The 20,061-nt window shown below is 40.7% G+C and overlaps 1 protein-coding gene across 4 annotated transcripts in view; it reads left to right on the plus strand.

The window, feature by feature from the left end:
- LOC136825507 (protein masquerade-like) overlaps nt 1-12,553 on the plus strand; it is a 74,077-nt gene extending 61,524 nt beyond the window's left edge. The window contains exons 3-12 of one of the 4 annotated variants that reach the window (XM_067082072.1): nt 2,662-2,820; nt 3,478-3,563; nt 3,798-4,083; nt 4,538-4,740; nt 4,940-5,729; nt 6,062-6,634; nt 6,857-7,082; nt 7,901-8,178; nt 8,578-8,732; nt 10,402-12,553. In XM_067082072.1, coding sequence (XP_066938173.1) covers nt 2,662-2,820; nt 3,478-3,563; nt 3,798-4,083; nt 4,538-4,740; nt 4,940-5,729; nt 6,062-6,634; nt 6,857-7,082; nt 7,901-8,178; nt 8,578-8,732; nt 10,402-10,569 — 2,924 coding nt within the window. In that variant the 3' untranslated portion in view covers nt 10,570-12,553. The remainder of the gene's footprint in view (nt 1-2,661; nt 2,821-3,477; nt 3,564-3,797; nt 4,084-4,537; nt 4,741-4,939; nt 5,730-6,061; nt 6,635-6,856; nt 7,083-7,900; nt 8,179-8,577; nt 8,733-10,401) is intronic. The other 3 variants (XM_067082073.1, XM_067082074.1, XM_067082075.1) reach the window with 3 other exon arrangements.
- The last annotated feature ends 7,508 nt before the right edge of the window (nt 12,554-20,061 follow it).

Below are 20,061 nucleotides of genomic sequence, written 5' to 3' on the forward strand. Positions count from 1 at the left end.
TATAGGCTTTAAAGTCACAAGGTCGATCATCTGCCAAGGGCAAGTGATTTCTACTCTCTTTGTAAAAATTTCATTTTTTCATTGTGCTTCTGTTGACTTTAGCAGTGAACTATATACCTGATAATTAGTCAGTTGTGGAGGAATGTAGGTGAAGAAGGTACGGGAGAAAGCATCCTCATGCTAAATACTTGCTGAGAACCGAAAGGTTAACACCTGCAGGAACCATTTCCCCTTAGGGAAGAAAACCAAATCCCAGACAGTGATTGGCTCCAGAAAGAAAATAACAGTTGTCACTGCCACATTCATATTTTAACCTCTGAATTGTGGATCAACTGCCTGTATAGAAGACTTGCATATTACCCATTTCTTACACCTACTCAAAAAGCTCACCAGCATTGCATCGAACCCTGTGCACATACATCTCTACTCTATATTTCACGAACTTTCGTATTGCCTGGATGTTATGGCCCCTCCCTTGCAATTCCTCTTTCGCCCCAACTATCCGGCACTTTCTAGGTCTTCTTCCCCTCGTCCTTCATTCTCTCTACATGACCAGACCATCTCACAATGCTCTAATCCTGTCCTTTTACTTACACTAAGTTTTTTTACCATTTCTTTCATGCGTTACCACATTTTACATCTATTGAATCTTTTCATGCCACATAAACAGTTCATCGCAACAGCTTCAACTTTTAATTTTTTTTTATTTGTGTTTAGCATCCACACTTCATCTCCGTAAAGGAGAGCTGGTTCATGAATTCCTAGATCCATTCTCCTTTCCTTTATAGACACTTCAAGTCTGTTCTCACTCATCTGCACGTAACCTGCTTCCTTTCTTGCTTCGTCTGATCTGGAACTCACCTTTTCTTTCGCCCTACCAGCCATCAATCGTAAATCGTTATATCTACTCCCAATTACAGCTTCCATTGTCCCACCATTCATATTGAAACTCATTGACCCACCATCGTGACTTCCATTGAGCCTAATAACCTTGCTGTTGCTTACTATTACTCTCAACTTATTTTCTTGCAAATACTCAGACTCATTCACTATATATATATATATATGTGTGTGTGTGTGTGTGTGTGTGTGTGTATGTATAAATACACCTGTTTTCGTTCAGGGCTCCCCTATAGAAAAAGCACAAGGCTTAATCCAAAACGAACGACCTATCTGCTGTCGGCCTCAAACATATTTTCATATAAAGCTCTCATGTATGCCAGTGTAGAAACAGTCAACCGGTGTTTTACGTAATATATATAAATGGTAATGCAATTGGAAATTAATTGAGAGAACAAGTTTCAGGCCTGAAACGCATGTGAACTCGTGCCCAAGTTGAGAGATACCCGGTTGCCCAAACCATCGGTTCTCTCGTGAGTCATTTTAGTTGAATGAAAAGAGAAGAAACTGAGTCACTGCATATTTACTACCTGCCTGTTTAAATACACTTGTTACCTCTGGCTAACATGGAAAATAGGAGCTGGAGGGTGACAGATCTTAGAAATGCATTCCGTAGTACAATATATATATATATATATATATATATATATATATATATATATATATATATATACTGTATATATATATATATATATATATATATATATATATATATATATATATATATATATATATATATATATATATATATATATGTATATATATATATATTGTATAAACATATTCTTGCTCAATATATTTATAAATTCATTTTTTCAAGACTTTTTATTACATATTGTTTCACGTCCGCAAAGCGATAAATCAAAACAACTGATCAAGTATAAAAATGACGAATTTAAAAGTAGGGGTATTTTATAGTATGAGAAGAAGCTTTAAGGAATGAAAAATCAATACTTTTGTCGTATTTAGACGCGCTGGAGAAAATGGGGAAAGTATCCTGATTTATTAATACATTTTACTTTGTTATATCATTGCCACAGACCCAAACTTTTTAGAAATTGTTGTGATAATGCACTGCTTGAATAGAATTATATCCTTTTAACAAGATTCTCATCTTAATCCTTACTGAGAAAAGGCAAAACTTAATTTACAGTTTTTATTTTTTAAGCAATATTTACCTATGTAGCTGCAACAGGGAAAGCAGCCAAATGTTTCCAGAGGGAAAGCTGCCATCTGTTTCGGCAGGTTTTGTCTGGAGACATTAGGCAACCTCTCTTCTGTGGGCGTGGCCTGTCACTTATATTAGAATGAAACACTGAACTGTACTGTAGTTTAATTGCAGCTCACAGTAGTCACTTATTACACAATACCACTTGATTTTACTGTCATGTCGGGGTGTTTCTAGGTTTACTACCACTTCTTTGCTGGTATTAGCAATACAAATAAGGAGATGGAAGCTTAAATTAGTTTTGAAAATTGCTAATAGCATTCTCTTGGTGTGAGTATATGCAGACAGTACATGCCGAGAGAATGTATGTAAATTCGTATGGCACCTTGCAACGTGAAATTTTCTGTTTCAGTTTTATTTACATTATTTTCACCAAGAAGGCCATAGCGGCGTGCTACAGTACCTTTATATGTCTGTAGAAACCAGTTTCTTTTTTTAAGCTCATTCATGTTGCATGTGCTATAATTCTTGACATAACTGTCGTGGTTGTGGTCCACTCGAGATTAGCCATAGGTTATGTGTGATTGTTGCAGCTCTCCTGGAGTCACTGGCGAAAGCAGTAGATTCTGAGAACTGTCCGGGCAAGTGCTTACAGGGCCTTGCAGCCCTCATCTGTAACGAAGTGCTGGAAGGGCCTGATAGGTGCCCCGTCCCGGGAGCAAAATGCTGTGTCCCAAGAAACCCCAGTAAAGGTGAGATAGATACGCGGACCCAAGGACACCGAGAAATTTGAATAAAATCAGAAAGTTTTAGCCTTTTTTAATCTAACTTTCTAGTGCATTGTAGTTTTATATGTAAAGGTTAATTGAAGCAGTTGTACGGTATGCTGTAGATAAATAACTTTGTAGTTTCTGTGCATTTGTAGTTTATGTTGTTGTGTGTTGTTTTGCTGTAGTTTTTATGTAATTGCACTAACCCTACACATTTTCAAAATTTCCCAGTGCTTTTGGTTTTTCATCTTCAATTTAGTATATAATCTCCCAGTTGATTTTGTTCTTGACGTTTGTTTCTCTTATCCTTGGCTTTCAAATATTTGTTCAAAATTTATTTATTTTCCATATTTGTAATTTTCTCGATGTTCTTCTGCATGCTTTCTTTGTACTTCTCTGTTTAAAGGAATACGTCATCCAGCCACATAAGTGTTCATGCTGTTTTTCCTTTATGAATCTCTTACATTCTCATAATAGTTTAGAACACTATATATCGAACCATATTTTGCCTTATAATGCTGTATAATTTTGTAGCATCCCTTCTTATTATCTGTCGTGGATAGCATTGAGTTTTATATACTAGATTTCTCAACTTTTATACATATAATTTGCATTTTAAAAGTCCATTCTCATCACCAGGTAATGATCGTTTGAAGGAACAAACCACAGAGGATCAACCCATAGTGACAGATGTCACAACGGAATCCTCAGCTGACCAAGAGGATGTGAGTTTTCATGATAACTTTGTCTAGAAATGTCTGAACAAGAAATTAAAATGTGATTGCATCTAAGATCTTTGTGATTTTCTTTCACTGCCTGTAAAGTAGAAGTATTAAGGTAATACAGTTAATATTGCGTTTTTACTCAGAAAAGAAATACAACTCCATAAATAATTACCAGAAAAATGATGCCATTGAATGGATTTTATCAATAGCTACTTTCACCTGAATTCTATACAGCAGACAACAGCCTCCACGGAAGGACTCTTTACCTGGACTGGCATTCAAAATGCAGATGATGAAGAGTTGGATAATCTGTCCCCAACTCCATTCCCTAGTACCGAAGACCCCATGGTCGCAGGACCAGCAGGTGAACCCTCTGACTCACCTGCGGAAAATCCCGAAAAGATGGCAGATGCTGACACCGAAGGTCCTTCAAGTGAAGTCCCGGAGGACAAAGAAATGGCAACCACTGATGAGCCAGATTCTACCACTCCAGCAGCTCAGGCCTACGCTCCCTCAAGTAGTAAGGCCATTTACAGCTTGAATTTTGAAGTGCTGTATTTGTTTTGAAGTGCTGCATTTGATAGTGTGACCACACTCAGAACATGAGAGTAGCCACTGTCTGGTCCCTTATTCAGTACTTGAGGGTAGCCACTTTCTGGTCTCTTGTTCAGAACAAAAAGTCACTTTTTCCATGAATTCAGAACTTCAGAGTAGCACTTTTGGTACCTTCCATCAAAAATAAAACAGCTGTATAGTAGGTTACTTTATAAACAAGAATTTTTTTTACTCTGTCCTCATATGATTTCTTATGTTGTTCACTTTATTCATGTATTCTGAGGACTTCTATATCAAATGCACACTTCATTTTATAAAAATTACTGTACATAAAGAATGAATGTATATGTTCGTTTTGTTTTATTTTATTTTATGCTTTGTTTGTCGTTTAGTAATTTTTTGTTTAATAATCATTATAGGTTTACGAGTTTGTCCAGGAGTCTGTGTGGCTAACCGTATCAGTGAATACTGTGAGGCTGCTTTAGATGTAGAGCAGTTTTGCAAGGCAGGATTAAGATGTTGCGTATCTGCAGACCTCTTCATTGATGTGGACGAACCTCCTAAGGAATTTGTGATTTTAAAACGAAGGAAGCCACCCCAAGAGGACGACAGTGTTCCTGAGGTCTGAATGACATTTTTTGCATGTTATAGTTGGGTTCTTCATTGTGGTTTATCATCCTTTAATAATAAGAGTGTAAGACTCTTCTAGTTGATTTTATAGATTTTCAACTCTTTGGTCTCTCCATTTGAATCTACTTACAGTATTTATTTACGTAATACAGAATGTCAGCTTCAATAATTTTATTAATTTCACTCATTAGGCTTCAGAACTGGCATCTGCGACTCCTGCTACTACTACCACCACAACAACTACCACAGAACAGCCATCTACTGAACTGACGACAGTGTATACTCGGAGACCGCGTCCAACCACCAGCCCTCCAAGGAACATACCTCCTGAGCTTCGCTGTAAAGGAACATGTGTGGCTGGATTCTTTGCTTTCCTCTGTGATGAAATTGATCGGAATGGACTCTGTCCTCGAGGTGGACGATGCTGTGTTACCCAAAGACGGAAACCAGATTCCAAAGAACCGGAGGCAGATCGAAGGAAACCCACTACACCTACTACGACCACCACAACTCCTCTCCCATTACCAGAGTGCCCGGGTACCTGTTTGCCAGTATTGGTTTCTTCTTTCTGTAGTCAGCCTTCAGTTTTGATAGAAAGAAGTAGCTGTGAAGAAGGCACTATTTGCTGTAATTCTCATGTGGAGAGTGAAGTACCTTCACCAACACCACCTCCAGAAAGACAGCCACCTCCACCACCTCGTCCAGCACCACCTGCTGACAGACCACTTCCTCCTCCCTTCAATGCTTTAAGTTCTTTCTTCACTCGACCATCACCTCCACCAAGACGGGAAGACTTGAGGCCACCCAGACCTCAAACACCACCCCCTCCTCCACCTCCACCAACCACCACTACCACAACTACCACCACAACCACCACCACCACAACTACCACACCACCACCACTGCCAACAGAGGCTTCCGATCTACGACAGGACTGCCCTGGAACTTGTATTCAACCATTCCTCTCATTTACATGCTTTGGTAAGTGGACAGGTCAAAACTTACTTCTTGGTACTTATAAGATGATCACATCATATACTGTCTTATTCATATTTATTTTGATATGAAAAACTGTAATTTAAAGACAAGAATTGGTGGTGTTTAAACAGATTTACTTTTTAATTTACAATGTATGTAGAGATTTTGCCCTACGCACACATAAATTACAGCGTCCAAATCGTTTGATTATTGTAAGAGATTAATTGACAGTAGTTTACCTGTAAATATAAGGCAACATTACAACCAATGAAGAATGTCTATGCCATAGTTAGATATAAAGAGCGCCTTATTAACATTTGTTTTCTTATTCTTAGGCAATGCGGACATGACAGACCTGTTCAAGTGTCAAAAGTCCAACACACAGTGCTGCTCACCCAAGTCAGCCCTTCGAGATCTCATCCGTTATGAAGATGTACCAAACATCGCCAGAAACGACACAGTATGGAGACCACCTTACGATTCTACCTTCGTCCCAACGTCTTATGGACCACCAGGATTTGACCCTTCATATGGTCATCCTGACTATGAACAGCCCTCATACGGACAACCTGGTTACGAACAGCCTCCCTATGAACAACCACATTATGAACATCCGCATGTGGATGAGGAGTATGAAGCACCTTATGAGCAACCCCATTATGAACAACCCGCATACGAAGAACAGCCTGCATATGAAGAACAGCCCTATGAGCAGCCTGCATATGAACAACCTGGTTATCAAAGTCCTTCATATGCCGAGCCGGCATATGAAAGGCCCTACGAAGAGCCAGCCTATCAGCAGCCTCCATTTGAACAACCAGCATACGAAAGACCTTTTGAACGACCACCATACGAGCACGAACAGCCCCCTTACCAGCCATTCCATGCTAGAAGAAACACATCACAAGGTATATATTGATAAGTGTTTTAGTCCTATAAAAAGCAATATTTGTGCTTAGATTATTTGCGAGGCAGTTACTCATTATAATTTTTCTGTATTTTGGTGAAAGAACTTCATTATTAAAATTTCAGAACCAAGCCTGGTTAATTTTGAAGGATGAGTAATCATAATTTTGGCTCATCTCATACCTTTTAAACTAACTTTGAGAAATTCATATACTCTTTCTCAGTAATTCCACCCAAACCTGTGCACACAACTCGGGCTCCTGTTCGAAACAAGTATGTGTGCGGCGTCAAGGGAACCCACCGAAGTGGGCGCGTTGTCGGTGGAGAAGATGCCTTACCCGGTGAATGGTGTTGGCAAGTAGCTCTCATTAACTCACTGAATCAGTATCTGTGTGGAGGGGCGCTGATTGGCACCCAGTGGGTCTTGACAGCTGCACACTGCGTCACAAAGTAAGTTGCCATTCTTTGTTCGTACTGAATCTCCATTGGTGACATTAAATTTTCAATATTCCAGTGTTTATTTCTGGGATTAAGTCCTTCTCTTATGCTATTAGTATTTGTTACTGGCACTTATATTTGCTTTATTTAACCTCTTCTGGGGTCTCGTTATTTATTCAAAGTGGTTGACCAGTTAACTCTTCTTTCATTAAATAAAATATTTTTGAGGAGTTTGGTCATGAATGTTTCTTATGACTACTAATGATTACAGCCAAGTTGAACTGCTACACATTGAGGTACAATAGCTGTTGTTCTTGTTTATACAGCACTTGACTGAAGCCTCAACACTGATACCTGTGGAAGCATTGCTGAAACTTTTTCATGGTATCTGCTGTGTTAATCTCTATTAATTGTGTGAGACCGGGAAAAGAAACTTACTCCAGGTGTTTTTGTATGGTTTCAAGTGAAACCTGTTTCTGGCTTTTCAAAGATATCATGAAATGTAGGTGAAAGTTTTTGATGCCTTTCATCTTCATCTCGTGTAACTGATGATTTTGCATTCACTGTAGTTCCTAGCTCATTATTGCATATAAAGTATATCTGTTTTTGGGCACAATGATTGATAAAAACTGTTCTGTTTCCACATATATTCCTGCTTTTTTTCCGGAGATCTATAAAATCACACAATATCTGAAGTATTCTAAAAGTATCTGTCAGTATCCCACTGATTCACAGGGAATCGGTCATGTTTTTAAGTAGGTCTTTTTGTCAAACTTAGTATAGATCATTAGACTCGATGCTCATACGCGACCTTATGCCTGTACTTGCAGCATAGTACGCTCAGGGGATGCTATTTATGTACGAGTTGGTGATCACGACTTGACCACCAAATTTGGATCTCCAGGAGCTCAAACTCTTCGTGTTGCAACGACCTACATCCATCATAACCACAATTCACAGACCCTGGATAATGATATTGCACTCCTGAAGCTCTCAGGTCATGCCGACCTTAAGGAAGGGGTTTGTTTGGCATGTCTGCCAGCAAGAGGAGTCAATCAAGTGGCAGGTAGCAGATGCATTGTCACTGGGTATGGCTATATGGGAGAAAGTAAGTAGAGGGCAGCATTTTTTTATTGGTACTGTCTAGTCATATATTCATACTTTTTGGGTACTATGGTATGCTATTATTATGTAGTACATGAATATTTTACTTTGTGCCTTTAAAATAAGCCTTTAGTATGACATAACCGACATAAGCTAATGTGTTTAACTTAAATGGCTCTGTTTTAGCTTGCAAAAGTATACTCTTGCACATATATATGTAAATATCATATACAGTTCTAGTTGTGTCCAGACACTGAAGTGATAGACATCTCTTTTGAATGATTGAATAACATACTGATTTTTTTTTTCAAAATGACTTCCTGCAATATTTAATGAAACAAGGCAATTTAATTATTTCAAGTAATCACCTTATCTCGCCTTTAATCTGTCTTCTTCATTTCAGCTGGCCCCATACCTCTGCGCGTGCGTGAGGCTGAGGTTCCCGTGGTGTCTGACAGTGAGTGTGTCCGGAAGATTAATGCTGTAACAGAGAAAATATTCATTCTCCCAGCTTCATCTTTCTGTGCTGGTGGAGAGAGTGGACATGATGCTTGTCAGGTATGAAAGGATAAAAATTCTATATTGAATTTGGTTATTCTTAGTTATAAATTTAGCAAAAGTCCTATCCAGGTTTGTGATCCTTGTTTTAATATGTTAATACAACATATGTACTGTTTGGTACTGCTGGAAATATATACCTGAAATGGTAAGGAGACGTTGTTAACTGTCATTCTTGTCACCGAAATATGCTAGATGGAGGCTGATAAAAAGAGGTGATCTTCCCTCTGCTTGTGTGCTGGTTAGCCAACACTGTAGCAAAGCAAAGATGTTAAACATGCGACAGTTATCAGTGGTATAATACAAAATATATGAGCATCTGAGCTTGCCGTGCAGTAAGAAATCATGTCATATTATTTGAGGTGGAACTAATAAAATCACAGTACAGTGCTTGTTAGGTAGTTCAACTTGGATTCGATACTAAATATGAGAGTAACAGTTGCAATACCGTTTATGACTAAAATTTGTAACGCTTGGAGACGAACATGTTGATAATACTATACAAGGTTTTCTCTGCTGAGTACTTATATAAGGTCTCATGTGCTTTTATGCTAAACTAACATAACATACAGTATTAATAAAAGTAGCAGTACAGTAGAAGCTTCTAAAATTCATTACTGGTATTTTGGTCATTCTGATAAATCTGCAAGGTGTGAATGTGAAATTATGTCAGGGATGGGTTCATTATAACAACTGAGGATTTTTTCTTTAATTTTATCCACTGCTGTCTTACATTCTCATGTGGTAGATTCTTTATTCGTCTTTGTATCCACCTTCGAAAAATTTACCCAGTTCTGCCATGGCAAATGTAAACTCATTTTCGTCACAAACTTAGACATCTGAGGTATTATAAGGTAATATAACCAGATTGTAGTCCCATATGTGTCCAGGCTTATACAGCTGAGCCAGTGGGTAGGTTTTTGAGAGGGAGGTGAAAATTGGAACAAGGTAAAGAAGCTGGGAGCTATGTTGGAAGGGGCCAAGGGGAGCAGATGACAAGCAAAAGGCTAACTCTTGTAGCTAAGACCTATTACCGGGCAAACTATGGTCATTACTCTCTAAGGGCCCAAGCCCAGATAAAAGAGGAAAGTGAGCAAAGGATCAGTACCCTGACCTGATACACAAAAAATCAACCTTGATACTCTCTGGAAATTGGTGATCCTCTTTGATTCAGTAACTTTTCTCCTACTGCCAAATACTTTTCATATTTTCTGTCTTCGTTTTTTCTGACTTATGACGTGCTCCTTCTAAAAGACAGGCATTTTGCTTCCTTCGTGAAAAAATCCCACCCTTAATCTTTTATCTCCCCTTTCTCTTGTATCCTATGGACCGGGGCTGTAAAAGTGCCGTGGGTTTTCTGGCCCTGTGGCTTTTGCTCAGAAAGGTGGGGATGAATTATAATGAACCTTGGAAGCCAACAAAATAAGAAAGACCCTCACCCAGCACGGAGGGTTTTTGTTTTAATACCATTAACACCCTCAGACTGTATGTGGATGACTCAGCAAAGGTGGAAGAACTTTTTCCTTTGCTATCTGTAGACTGGCAGACAGTATTGAAACTCCCCACAAAGACAAATGACCTTAGGTAAATGAAGCAAATGAAATTGAATCAAGGTATAACTCAAATCAGCATTTTTCATATTGTACAATACTGCATTCCTCTCTTTCAGGGTGATGGAGGTGGACCCCTTGTATGCAACGTGGATGGATACTTCGAACTAAGTGGTCTGGTGTCATGGGGCTTTGGATGTGGTCGTCAGGATGTTCCAGGAGTTTATGTCAAGGTCTCCTCCTTCATCGGATGGATTAACCAAATTATTTCCGTCAACAACCTGTAACCAAGAGTTCTAAGGCCTGTCTAACACTGGCATTTATAAAGAGGTGTTTGGTTGGAATTGGTGGAGCTACTTAATATTTTTCAAGGATGGGAGAAGGATTACTCTGGTGGGGACCAATACAGGGATCTGACTTATTCCTGATTGAGGGCATCGGTTTTAATTGACAGATAAAGTCTAAACATTGGATTTCCAGTAATCTTAAAGGAAAAAGTATAAGATCTTATGAGAAAACTTTTAATTAATACTTAGAATGCATGTGATAGTAGTTTTACAGTCTCATGTTAGAGTTTTTAAAATTTTTTCATCTTAATCACTCCAATTCGGCTCATGTTGTTTACTGGTTTTTACCAGATTCTTGGTATACTGATGAAATGTTTCTTATAAATGAAACTTGTAATTATGAGTTTACAACAAAAAACTCAAACCGTGGAAATTTGCATTAGCCATAATACTCTTATAGAGGTTAGTGTTATGTATCATATTTATTTGTAATTTATTTCAGCCTTATAATGTAGATATGGCACATTATTTTAGCTTAAGAATGTTGCATGATATTTGTTTAATAATTCAGTATTATCAAAGTGAATTCTTATCTTAGGAACTAAGCATGACAATTGGATTTTCTGGAATGTACTTTCAGGACATGTCTTTTATTACAGTCTCTTTTATTTGTAGGAGGAAAAATACTGAAATGATTTTTTATAAAAATGTTTTTTTCATGCAACAGATTCTTCCATTAAAATAATGTATGGAATTTTGACAATTTTATTTAGTGCGATGACATGGACTTCTACAATGGACATAAAATACAGGGGTTCAAAAAATGCAAGTCTTCCAATAAGAGAAATTATAGTTTCCCCTGTATAAGATTATCAAATAACTATAGACAGACTGCATCAGTTTTCATTGTTGTATAACCAAAGACGTATACTGTATGTGGAAAATTAAGCTTTCGTTTGGAAATCTGACAAAATGACCCAGTGTGACGAAGTGACTTAAAAAAATCAAATAGGAACGTCATCTGCTGTCTCTCACAGCACTTGTGACTGTTGATAGAACTCGTGTGAAAGAGATTTATATTAGCAAAGACCTGATTATTGTTGAGCCAAAGACTTTTCCGTGTGATCACACAATTCGATGTGATATGTTGGCTTACATTGCACTTTTCACTACAAGTGGCCAGATTGACGCAACTATTTACCGCAATTGGAATTGAGACTGCAGTACCCTACGTGATACTTTAACTAGTGATCAAAATGTCATTATTTAATATGGATTTAGAGGCTACGTTACTACTGAAATGAAGGACTTGACACAATCGAAAGTGAAACAAATTGGGCATCAAAGCACTTTTATCTGTTAGTTTTAGCACAAGATAAACTTATGGTGTTATTTGGTTATTTTTTCTTGCATTCCTTTCATTAGGAGCCACACTTTTCTTGTGCTGGTTGTAAAGGGCTCAATTTTGCTCTTTGAAATCGTGTAACTAGTCCAAAACAAATTTATGCCATAAAAAAAGTTTTTCAAGGATTTTGTATAAAAGGAAAATATTTTGTGGATTGCTATATCTCCATAAAATTGTTTCTTGGGTTGGTACATCTTCCAAAGTACAATATAACCTCCAAAAAGATCATTACAATTTTGTCAATTTCTTCCCAAAAAATGGCACCATAAGTTTTTGTAACATGTAACTTACACATCATTCATTAAGTTGTTAACTTATATTTTTGTTTTTTGTTTTTGTTTTTGTTTTTTTTTGTTTTTGTTATGATTCCAGGTTTTGCTTGTTTATTGTACATGATTTTTGATAGTTTCATGTGAGCAACATTGTTTAAAATTTGGTTATTTTTAGAATGTCCCACTATAAATCTTCATGATGTATTCATATCACTGACAAAGACTAATTTAAAAAGATGTTTTTTCTATAGCCGTATTTTCTGAATATAAAGATGAGCATTTTTATGTAAATAAAGTTTTTACAGAACTTGTTTACTCATTTCCTTTAAACAACTGATATGTACCCGAAAGTTGAAAAGCTGTATATAATAATATTGAATAGCAGGTTAGGCAGTAGTTTGTGATCTCAAAACCTGAGCTGATTTGGACGTGATGAGAATGGATGAGAAGCAGTAAGCTAGAAAAGCAGGGAATTTGGAAGTAACTAGACAAAGACCAGTAATGATGTCCTGAAAATCCTAGAAAAATTAATGGCGTAGGAGATTAGGCAGAAGATGTACAAGACAGAAGGCAGTGTAGAAAACACTGCACACCTAAACTTGCGAATAGGATATCTGACGTGACAACGTCAAGGATGCTGGTGAATAACTTTAGTAATCATAAAGCAGTGGCTGTTGGCTGTAGAATCCACATAAAACCGTGATCCTTGGGTAATTCATTGTTTTAGGATGCTTGACAAAACATCTTATCGTATTTTGTTAGCGCTTGCTTATCAAAGTTTACACTGTTCGTGCTTCCATGGAATTACTAAGATTTGGTGTCGGATTTAATATTAGTATTTTACAAGAAAAACAGGAAAATATCAGCCTTATATAAGTCTCTTAATTGGGAGTAAAAGTTCTCTCTCACTTTCTCATAGCAGTTTTACTCACAGTATCATGTCATCCATTGTAAAGTATAGTTTTGAGAAGAACTTTGTGATTTGTAAAGATTAGCCTGGCTTTTATACAATTGTGGCCACGAAGTGATGGTAAGAAGCGAGGCGAAACCTGATATGAACCTCTCGACTCGAGGAAATCAGCAAAAATAACTTAGTTGATTAGAAACCATAGAATAATGAACAACAATGAATATCCAAAGTAATTAACAGCTTTCACAGTGTTAACTCTATAGTTTCAGAGTTCAATAGTAGCGACTGTTTGATTGATGGAGGAGTAACTATGGTAGGTGTAGAACTTTAGTGCAACTGTTAATCCAGTGTTGGTGTTCGGGAAGATTCTATGGAATCTTTAACTTTTGCGTTGAACTTAAGAAGAGCGTTGCTCCACTTTTCAAACATGTTTGAGTACTATTTACCACTTACCACATGTACTCTGTGTGAATCGGAGTCCTCTGTACCGTGAGCTTCAATTCCTTTCACTCTAGAATGAAGTTATGGAATCTCTTCCAACCTCCAATTTCCATGACTAACAATCTTCCACCCGTCAAACGAGCAAGACTTGTTCCTTCAGGGATTAAACCCCACTTTTTTCCTCCACTCCTAATTATATTTCTGTTCGACCTTGGCAATAAAAAGGCAGTCATTTTCTCGTTCCATGCATTTATTTAAATTCCGATTCTGTATTTACAGTTTTTTATATATAAATACAGGCTCAAGTGTAACTACATAGAACCAAAGAAAATCAGTTACGTTTCACAAGAGAATGGAAAAAGTGAATGAAGTTCAGTAAAGAAGAAATGGAATGGGACTAACCCATTTAGTGCTTTGATAACTATTTAAAGTCATGGCTTCATATTTTGAAGATCACATTTATAACTACATTAAAAGCCAGTTGTTTGATTATTTACAGTAATTACACGTTATTTTGGTAACTATATGTTACCAACAAAAACTATTAAAAAGTTAGAAAATAATTATGAAAACACTGATTCAATTTTTTTGCAAGCATGGATGGTAGTTTCTAAAATACATAGGCCTTAAATTATATGAGAGGATTTATTTCCTTTCGTGATTAGATTGCTAACAGCGTAACTGCCAAGGGTCTCATTTGGTTCTTCGCCAGTAATCACTTACACTTTCTTTTTAAGTTGTATTGAGACCCAGACTAGGATAGCTACTCAAATCAATAAGAGCAGCTCAAGTAAAGCAACAACTATAATCAGGTCCGATGTCAACAAAACATGGCAAATTCAGCTTCTCAAAACATGAGGGTCAAAGAACTAGGGAACTACAGAAGAAAACAGAGAATCCCAAGTCATGGATATTACTTTGTCCCACTGTGAATGTATTTTGAAATCCGCCATGTGGCTTTCAATGGTAGTCTATATTGGAGTCATCATTTAAATTAGTTTCCAAGACGGCGGTAACAGACTACGTAATCGAACCAACGAAAATCATCACTCCATATGGCAACTTTATTGAAAGATTTTCACAAATTCCTCCCTGTAACTTCGTCGTCATCTTTAAACTTCGGCAAAAAAAGGAGAAAGAGATTAATAGTAACTTTCGTATGTTAACATACACAAAAATTGCTTTGAAATATCTTTACATCAACTAACTGCCCACGTTTAATAATACAGAAAAGATATTTTTTATTAGTAATTGAGTATGATTTGAGAAACAAACCTAATAGGTTATCTTATAATATACAAAGACCTCCAGTTACATTATTAAAAAAAAGAAATAACAGCCATGAGCTTTCTTTATTTTTTGTTTTTGCTGATCACGATGGTTTTACCATGACGCTAAATGAGTGGCTAATGCCTAGCATACTGATTTGACTTTCTTTTTTATTGATACTGATAGCCTTTTTCCTTTACTAACACCCCACCCCCTCCCTTCCTCCCTCTCTCACACAACTATGTTTGCGTGGTATAGTGTATGTTGGGGTTTAACAGACTGCCGATGGATCTTTGGGTAGGTATGAGAATCAGTTAATGGGTGAAAATGTTGAACACCAGAGTTCATCCTCAATTCATTTGTCAAAGGGTACGTTTTGCAGGGAGTCATGTATTCCTGTAGATCCAGCTCCATTTAAGCTACATGGCTTATATATATATATATATATATATATATATATATATATATATATATATATATATATATATGAAATTTTTATCACACCGTGATTTATATACAATCATGAAGCAAATGTCGCTTAATAATTCACGCTACCTCGGTATATCTCCGTTGGAGAATTAAGTGATAAATGAATTGGAATAACACGAACCGACGAAAGTTTATTCAGCGACTCCAGTTGATGTAAACCATTGAGCCTCTCTGATGGCTCAATGGTTTACGTCAACTGGAGTCGCTGAATAGGCTTTCGTCATGGGGTTCATCTCCCCACGATTCCAATTCATTTATCACTTATATAAAAATTCCCTTCGGCGACATGGAGATATACTGAGGTAGCGTGAATTTCGATATTAAGCGACATTTGTAGTTTCATGATAATATATATATATATATATATATATATATATATATATATATATATATATATATATATATATATATATATATATATATATATATATATATATATATATATATATATATATGATGATTTGCCTTGTAATACATATATCCTCCTATAATTTTGATATATTTACTCTTTTATTTATCATGTATTATGTGTAATAATAATAATTATTGAAATATCATAACAGATCTCAAAAGAATTAATGATCTAAATAACTTAATAGCGTAATTTAGAATGAATATCTTTCTTGATAAAAGCATAGTATATGAACATGTGTGTGTTCAGCGAAGACTTGTTTCATTTCAGTTGTCATCAGTTGAGATAAGAGAGAGCGCTATGTTTTGAATTAACGTGAGGACAGTTTGGAATAGCAATTGCCGATTCGTTCAGAAAATCAACTCAGTTTTTCGTCTTGTTTATAAAACACGTCAATCATAATTAGCCGATTGCAGCATGTTTCGATCATGTAAAGATTTCTGTAAGAGCCTAGTCCCATACGAAAAGAGTACAATTGATTTCACACATGCCATTTTGAGAGAAAGAGTAACATGTCCCAATTGCATTCAAAACGTTTTGATGGAGTGACGTTGTAAAGTCACCAAGTCGGCGCCAGGATAGTGTTTCGGCGGCGCCATTAATTAAGTCTCCGCTGAGCTTGTTTTCTTTGGTGACTTCCCGTTTTCTTCAAGCTCAATTAGTCACGCCTAAAACATGCCAGGTCACGCATTTTAATCATTTTTACTTTATGGTATTTATACGAATGTCACACATTGTGTATCACATGTTTCTTCATTCACAGGCATCAAGACTGTATCTATATTGTAGCTCTGTATGTTTTGTATTGTAATTTGTACTCGTTCACTGCATATTATTGTTTATTGTTTCGACCTCAGGTCACAGTCAATTCCATTGTCTCTCACGGCCCGGCGTCAGTCGGCCGCAATATAAGCTGCCTGGATCTGTAATAAAGTAGCAGTAACTTTTACCTGCTCGTTTCTTTGACACCTTACAGTGGTGACCCGGGTATCCGGAGCCATTAGCGGACTCACACGCGACTCAGTCTTGGCTCCAGGATTTCTCCAAAACGCTCTTAGCGGCCTAAACACGGCGCTGTAACCAGCGTTTGAGCGTGCTGACTCGCGTCGGCGTACCCCACCAGCGTCACTAGCGAACCACACGGCGCGCACGAAAAGTGCGTACTGACGCGAGTACCCCACTCCAGTAAGGGGTCAAAGGAGCGAGCATGGACGCGGATATTCCTCCTTCATGCAGTTAAACGCGACCCCGCGGACTCCGAGGTTTACCTACCTCCCATCACAGCCGCGCCCGCCCGCATCGAGGCCCTCCCGCAACTCCACACCAGCGCCCGAACACACGACGGCCGGGCAACACAATCGCGGGCCGCCCTCACCGTAAAGCTGCCGCCGTTTACGCAGGGGAACCCATCGATGTGGCTGCGCAGGGTGGAGAGCCACTTCAGAATCGCGGACCTCACGGACGAAATCCTACAGGCCGACACAGTGCTCAACGCCCTTCCGGAGGACGTGTACAGAAAACTCATCTCGCGAGTACCGAAACACACACCCTCACATACAGCACCACAAAAAAGTTCCTCCTCGAAGCTTGCTCCCTGCCCATCGCCGAGCAGGCCGCCCGTGCAATCGACCTTGCCAATAATCCACGCCACGACCTCAATCCAAGAGACGCTTGGGGGGCATGGTCGTAGATCTCCTGTCAATACCAGACTTGGGTGGCACAAACAAGCGGCAGGAGATAAGCTTCATACGGGAAATCTACCTTCGCCAACTCCTCCCGGAAGTACGCAACCAGATCGCTCACCCCACACCATGCCTGTCGAGGACCTCAGAGGCGGCACAACACCTCACAGACTCCGTCAAGGCTTCACAGCGGCTAAAACCGGCCACACAGCCGGTCAGCTCCGTCCAGCCTGAAGAGGACGTAGAGCAGCCCGTCAACGCCATCGCCAACAGACGTCCATCGAACCACAGCAGACGGAGGTCCCGGGCTTCTGTCGCTACCACAAGTGGTTCGGAAAGGACGCCGAAACTGCCTGCCGCCCTGCTCGTTCAACCGCTCAAAACGGGGGTGGCGGCCAGCCAGCAGGACAGGCCGCCATGGCAGCCGAAGAACCCAGGGCCTCAAAAACAGTAGGTTTTTACGTCCGCGACACCGTCTCCGGCAGGATGATGCTGGTCGACACAGGAGCCTTTAAGTCGGTCTTCCCAGCATCCAGAGAGGACCGCAACCAGACACCAGACCCGGCCGCTTTCCTGACGGCCGCCAACGGAACCCCCATCCTCTCCTACGGCACCAGGCTCCTGTCGATCTCCATCCTTGGCCAGAGTTACTCCTGGGACTTCATCGTCGCGGACGTGGAACCCCACTCCTGGGGGCCGATTTTCTGGCGCACTTCGGCCTGCTAGTCGACGTGGGGCGCAAGCGCCTCCTCGATACCGACTCCTGCCGGTCTCTCCGTTAACGGCGGGACCCAGACCCACCATCAGCGCCGCTGCCCCCACCAGTATGCACACCTTCTGTCGGAGTTCCTGAGGTATTTAAGCCCGAGCCGCCAAGTCCCCGGGGCCCCAGCCAAGCACGGCATATACCACCATATAGTGACTAAAGGGCCCCGACATGCGTAAGTTCCGCAGGCTTCCCCTCAGCGCCTTCAGGAGGCGAAAAAGCATTCATGGGAGATGGAACAGATGGGCATCTGCAGGAAAGCCTCCAGTCCATGGGCCTCCCCCTCCACATGGTGCAGAAACCGGACGGCTCCTGGAGACCCTGCGGCGACTACAGGCGGCTCAACATTGCAACAGAGCCCGACCACTACCCTCTACCCAATATGCAAGACCTCACGGCCTCCTTTCACGGGGCCAAAATATTCACTAAATTGGACCTTCTTAAATCTTATTTCCAGGTACCTGTTGCGCCAGAGGACATACCAAAGACAGCCATCATCACGCCCTTCGGGTCCTATGTGTTCGCCTTCTCCACCTTCGGGCTGAGGAACGCCGGGCCACCTTCCAGCGGCTCATGGACAGCATCCTGGGGACCTAAAATTCTGCGCCTGCTACGTCGACGACATTCTCATATTTTCCAGGTCTCACAGCGAACACCAGAGGCACATCAAAGCAGTCCTCCAGCGCCTCCAAGAAAACGGCCTCGTCGTCCGTTTCGACAAGTGTACCTTCGGCGTCCAGAAAGCAGAATTCCTGGGTCACGAGGTGTCTCCGACAGGCGTCCGCCCTCTTACATCGAAAGTGGCAGCCGTAGCCAAGTTCCCGACACCCACCTCCATCAAGGCCGTCCAGGAGTTCCTTGGGATGGTAAACTTCTACAGGCGGTTCATCCCGGGATCGCGCACACCACGGCCCCCTGACGGAAGTCCTAAAGGTCAACCGAAGTCCCTGTCTTGGGGACCCAGCCAGCAGCAGGCCTTTTCCCTGACGAAGGCCGCCCTCACCAAGGCAACCGCCTTGGCACACCAGGATCCCAAGGCTCCCCTCCAGCTGACGACAGACGCCAGTAACGTTGCCTGCGGTGCTGTTCTGGAGCAAATCATCAACGCGCCCCCAGCCCATCGCCTTCTTCAGCAAGAAGTTCAGTCCCGCAGAGTCCCGCTTACAGCACCTTCGACAGGGAACTCTGCGCGATGTACCAGCAGTTCGGCACTTCAAGTTCCTCCTGAGAGGACGCCCTTCACAATCTTCACAGACCACCAGCCACTGGTTCACGCCTTCACGAAGCAGGGGACGCATGGTCTTCCAGACAGCAGCGCCACCTCTCAGCCATAGCCGAATTTACCTGTTCCGTCAGGTACCTCCCCGGCAAGAAAAATCCCGTAGCAGACGCCCTCTCCAGAGTCGAGTTGAACGCAGTGCAGCTTGGTGTAGATTACCAGGACCTTGCCAGAGAACAGGCCGCTGACCCAGAAACCCCAGCATACCGCACCGCCATCACATCCTCAAGTGGCGGGACGTGACCCTCGCCCCGGAGGCCCCAGCCTGCTCTGTGACATCAGCACAGGCCAGCCCCGCCCTTTGGTTCCAGCCTCACGCCGCCGCCAGGTATTCGACATCATTCACGGCCTCTCACACCCTCCGGCAGGACCACGGCCAAACTGCTTTCAAAAAGTTCGTCTGGCACGGGGGTGCAAAAGGACGCCACAGCCTGGGCAAAAACAGTGCCTGCAGTGCCAGACCAGTAAAGTGGGTCGTCACACGCAGTCGGGGGTAGGCGAGTTCCACAGCCAGGGCGCCGCCGGCACATCCACATCGACGTCGTCGGGCCCCTTCCCCATCAGGCG

The sequence above is a fragment of the Macrobrachium rosenbergii genome, chromosome 37, assembly GCF_040412425.1.
Source record: "Macrobrachium rosenbergii isolate ZJJX-2024 chromosome 37, ASM4041242v1, whole genome shotgun sequence".
Classification (NCBI taxonomy): Eukaryota; Metazoa; Arthropoda; class Malacostraca; order Decapoda; family Palaemonidae; genus Macrobrachium; species Macrobrachium rosenbergii.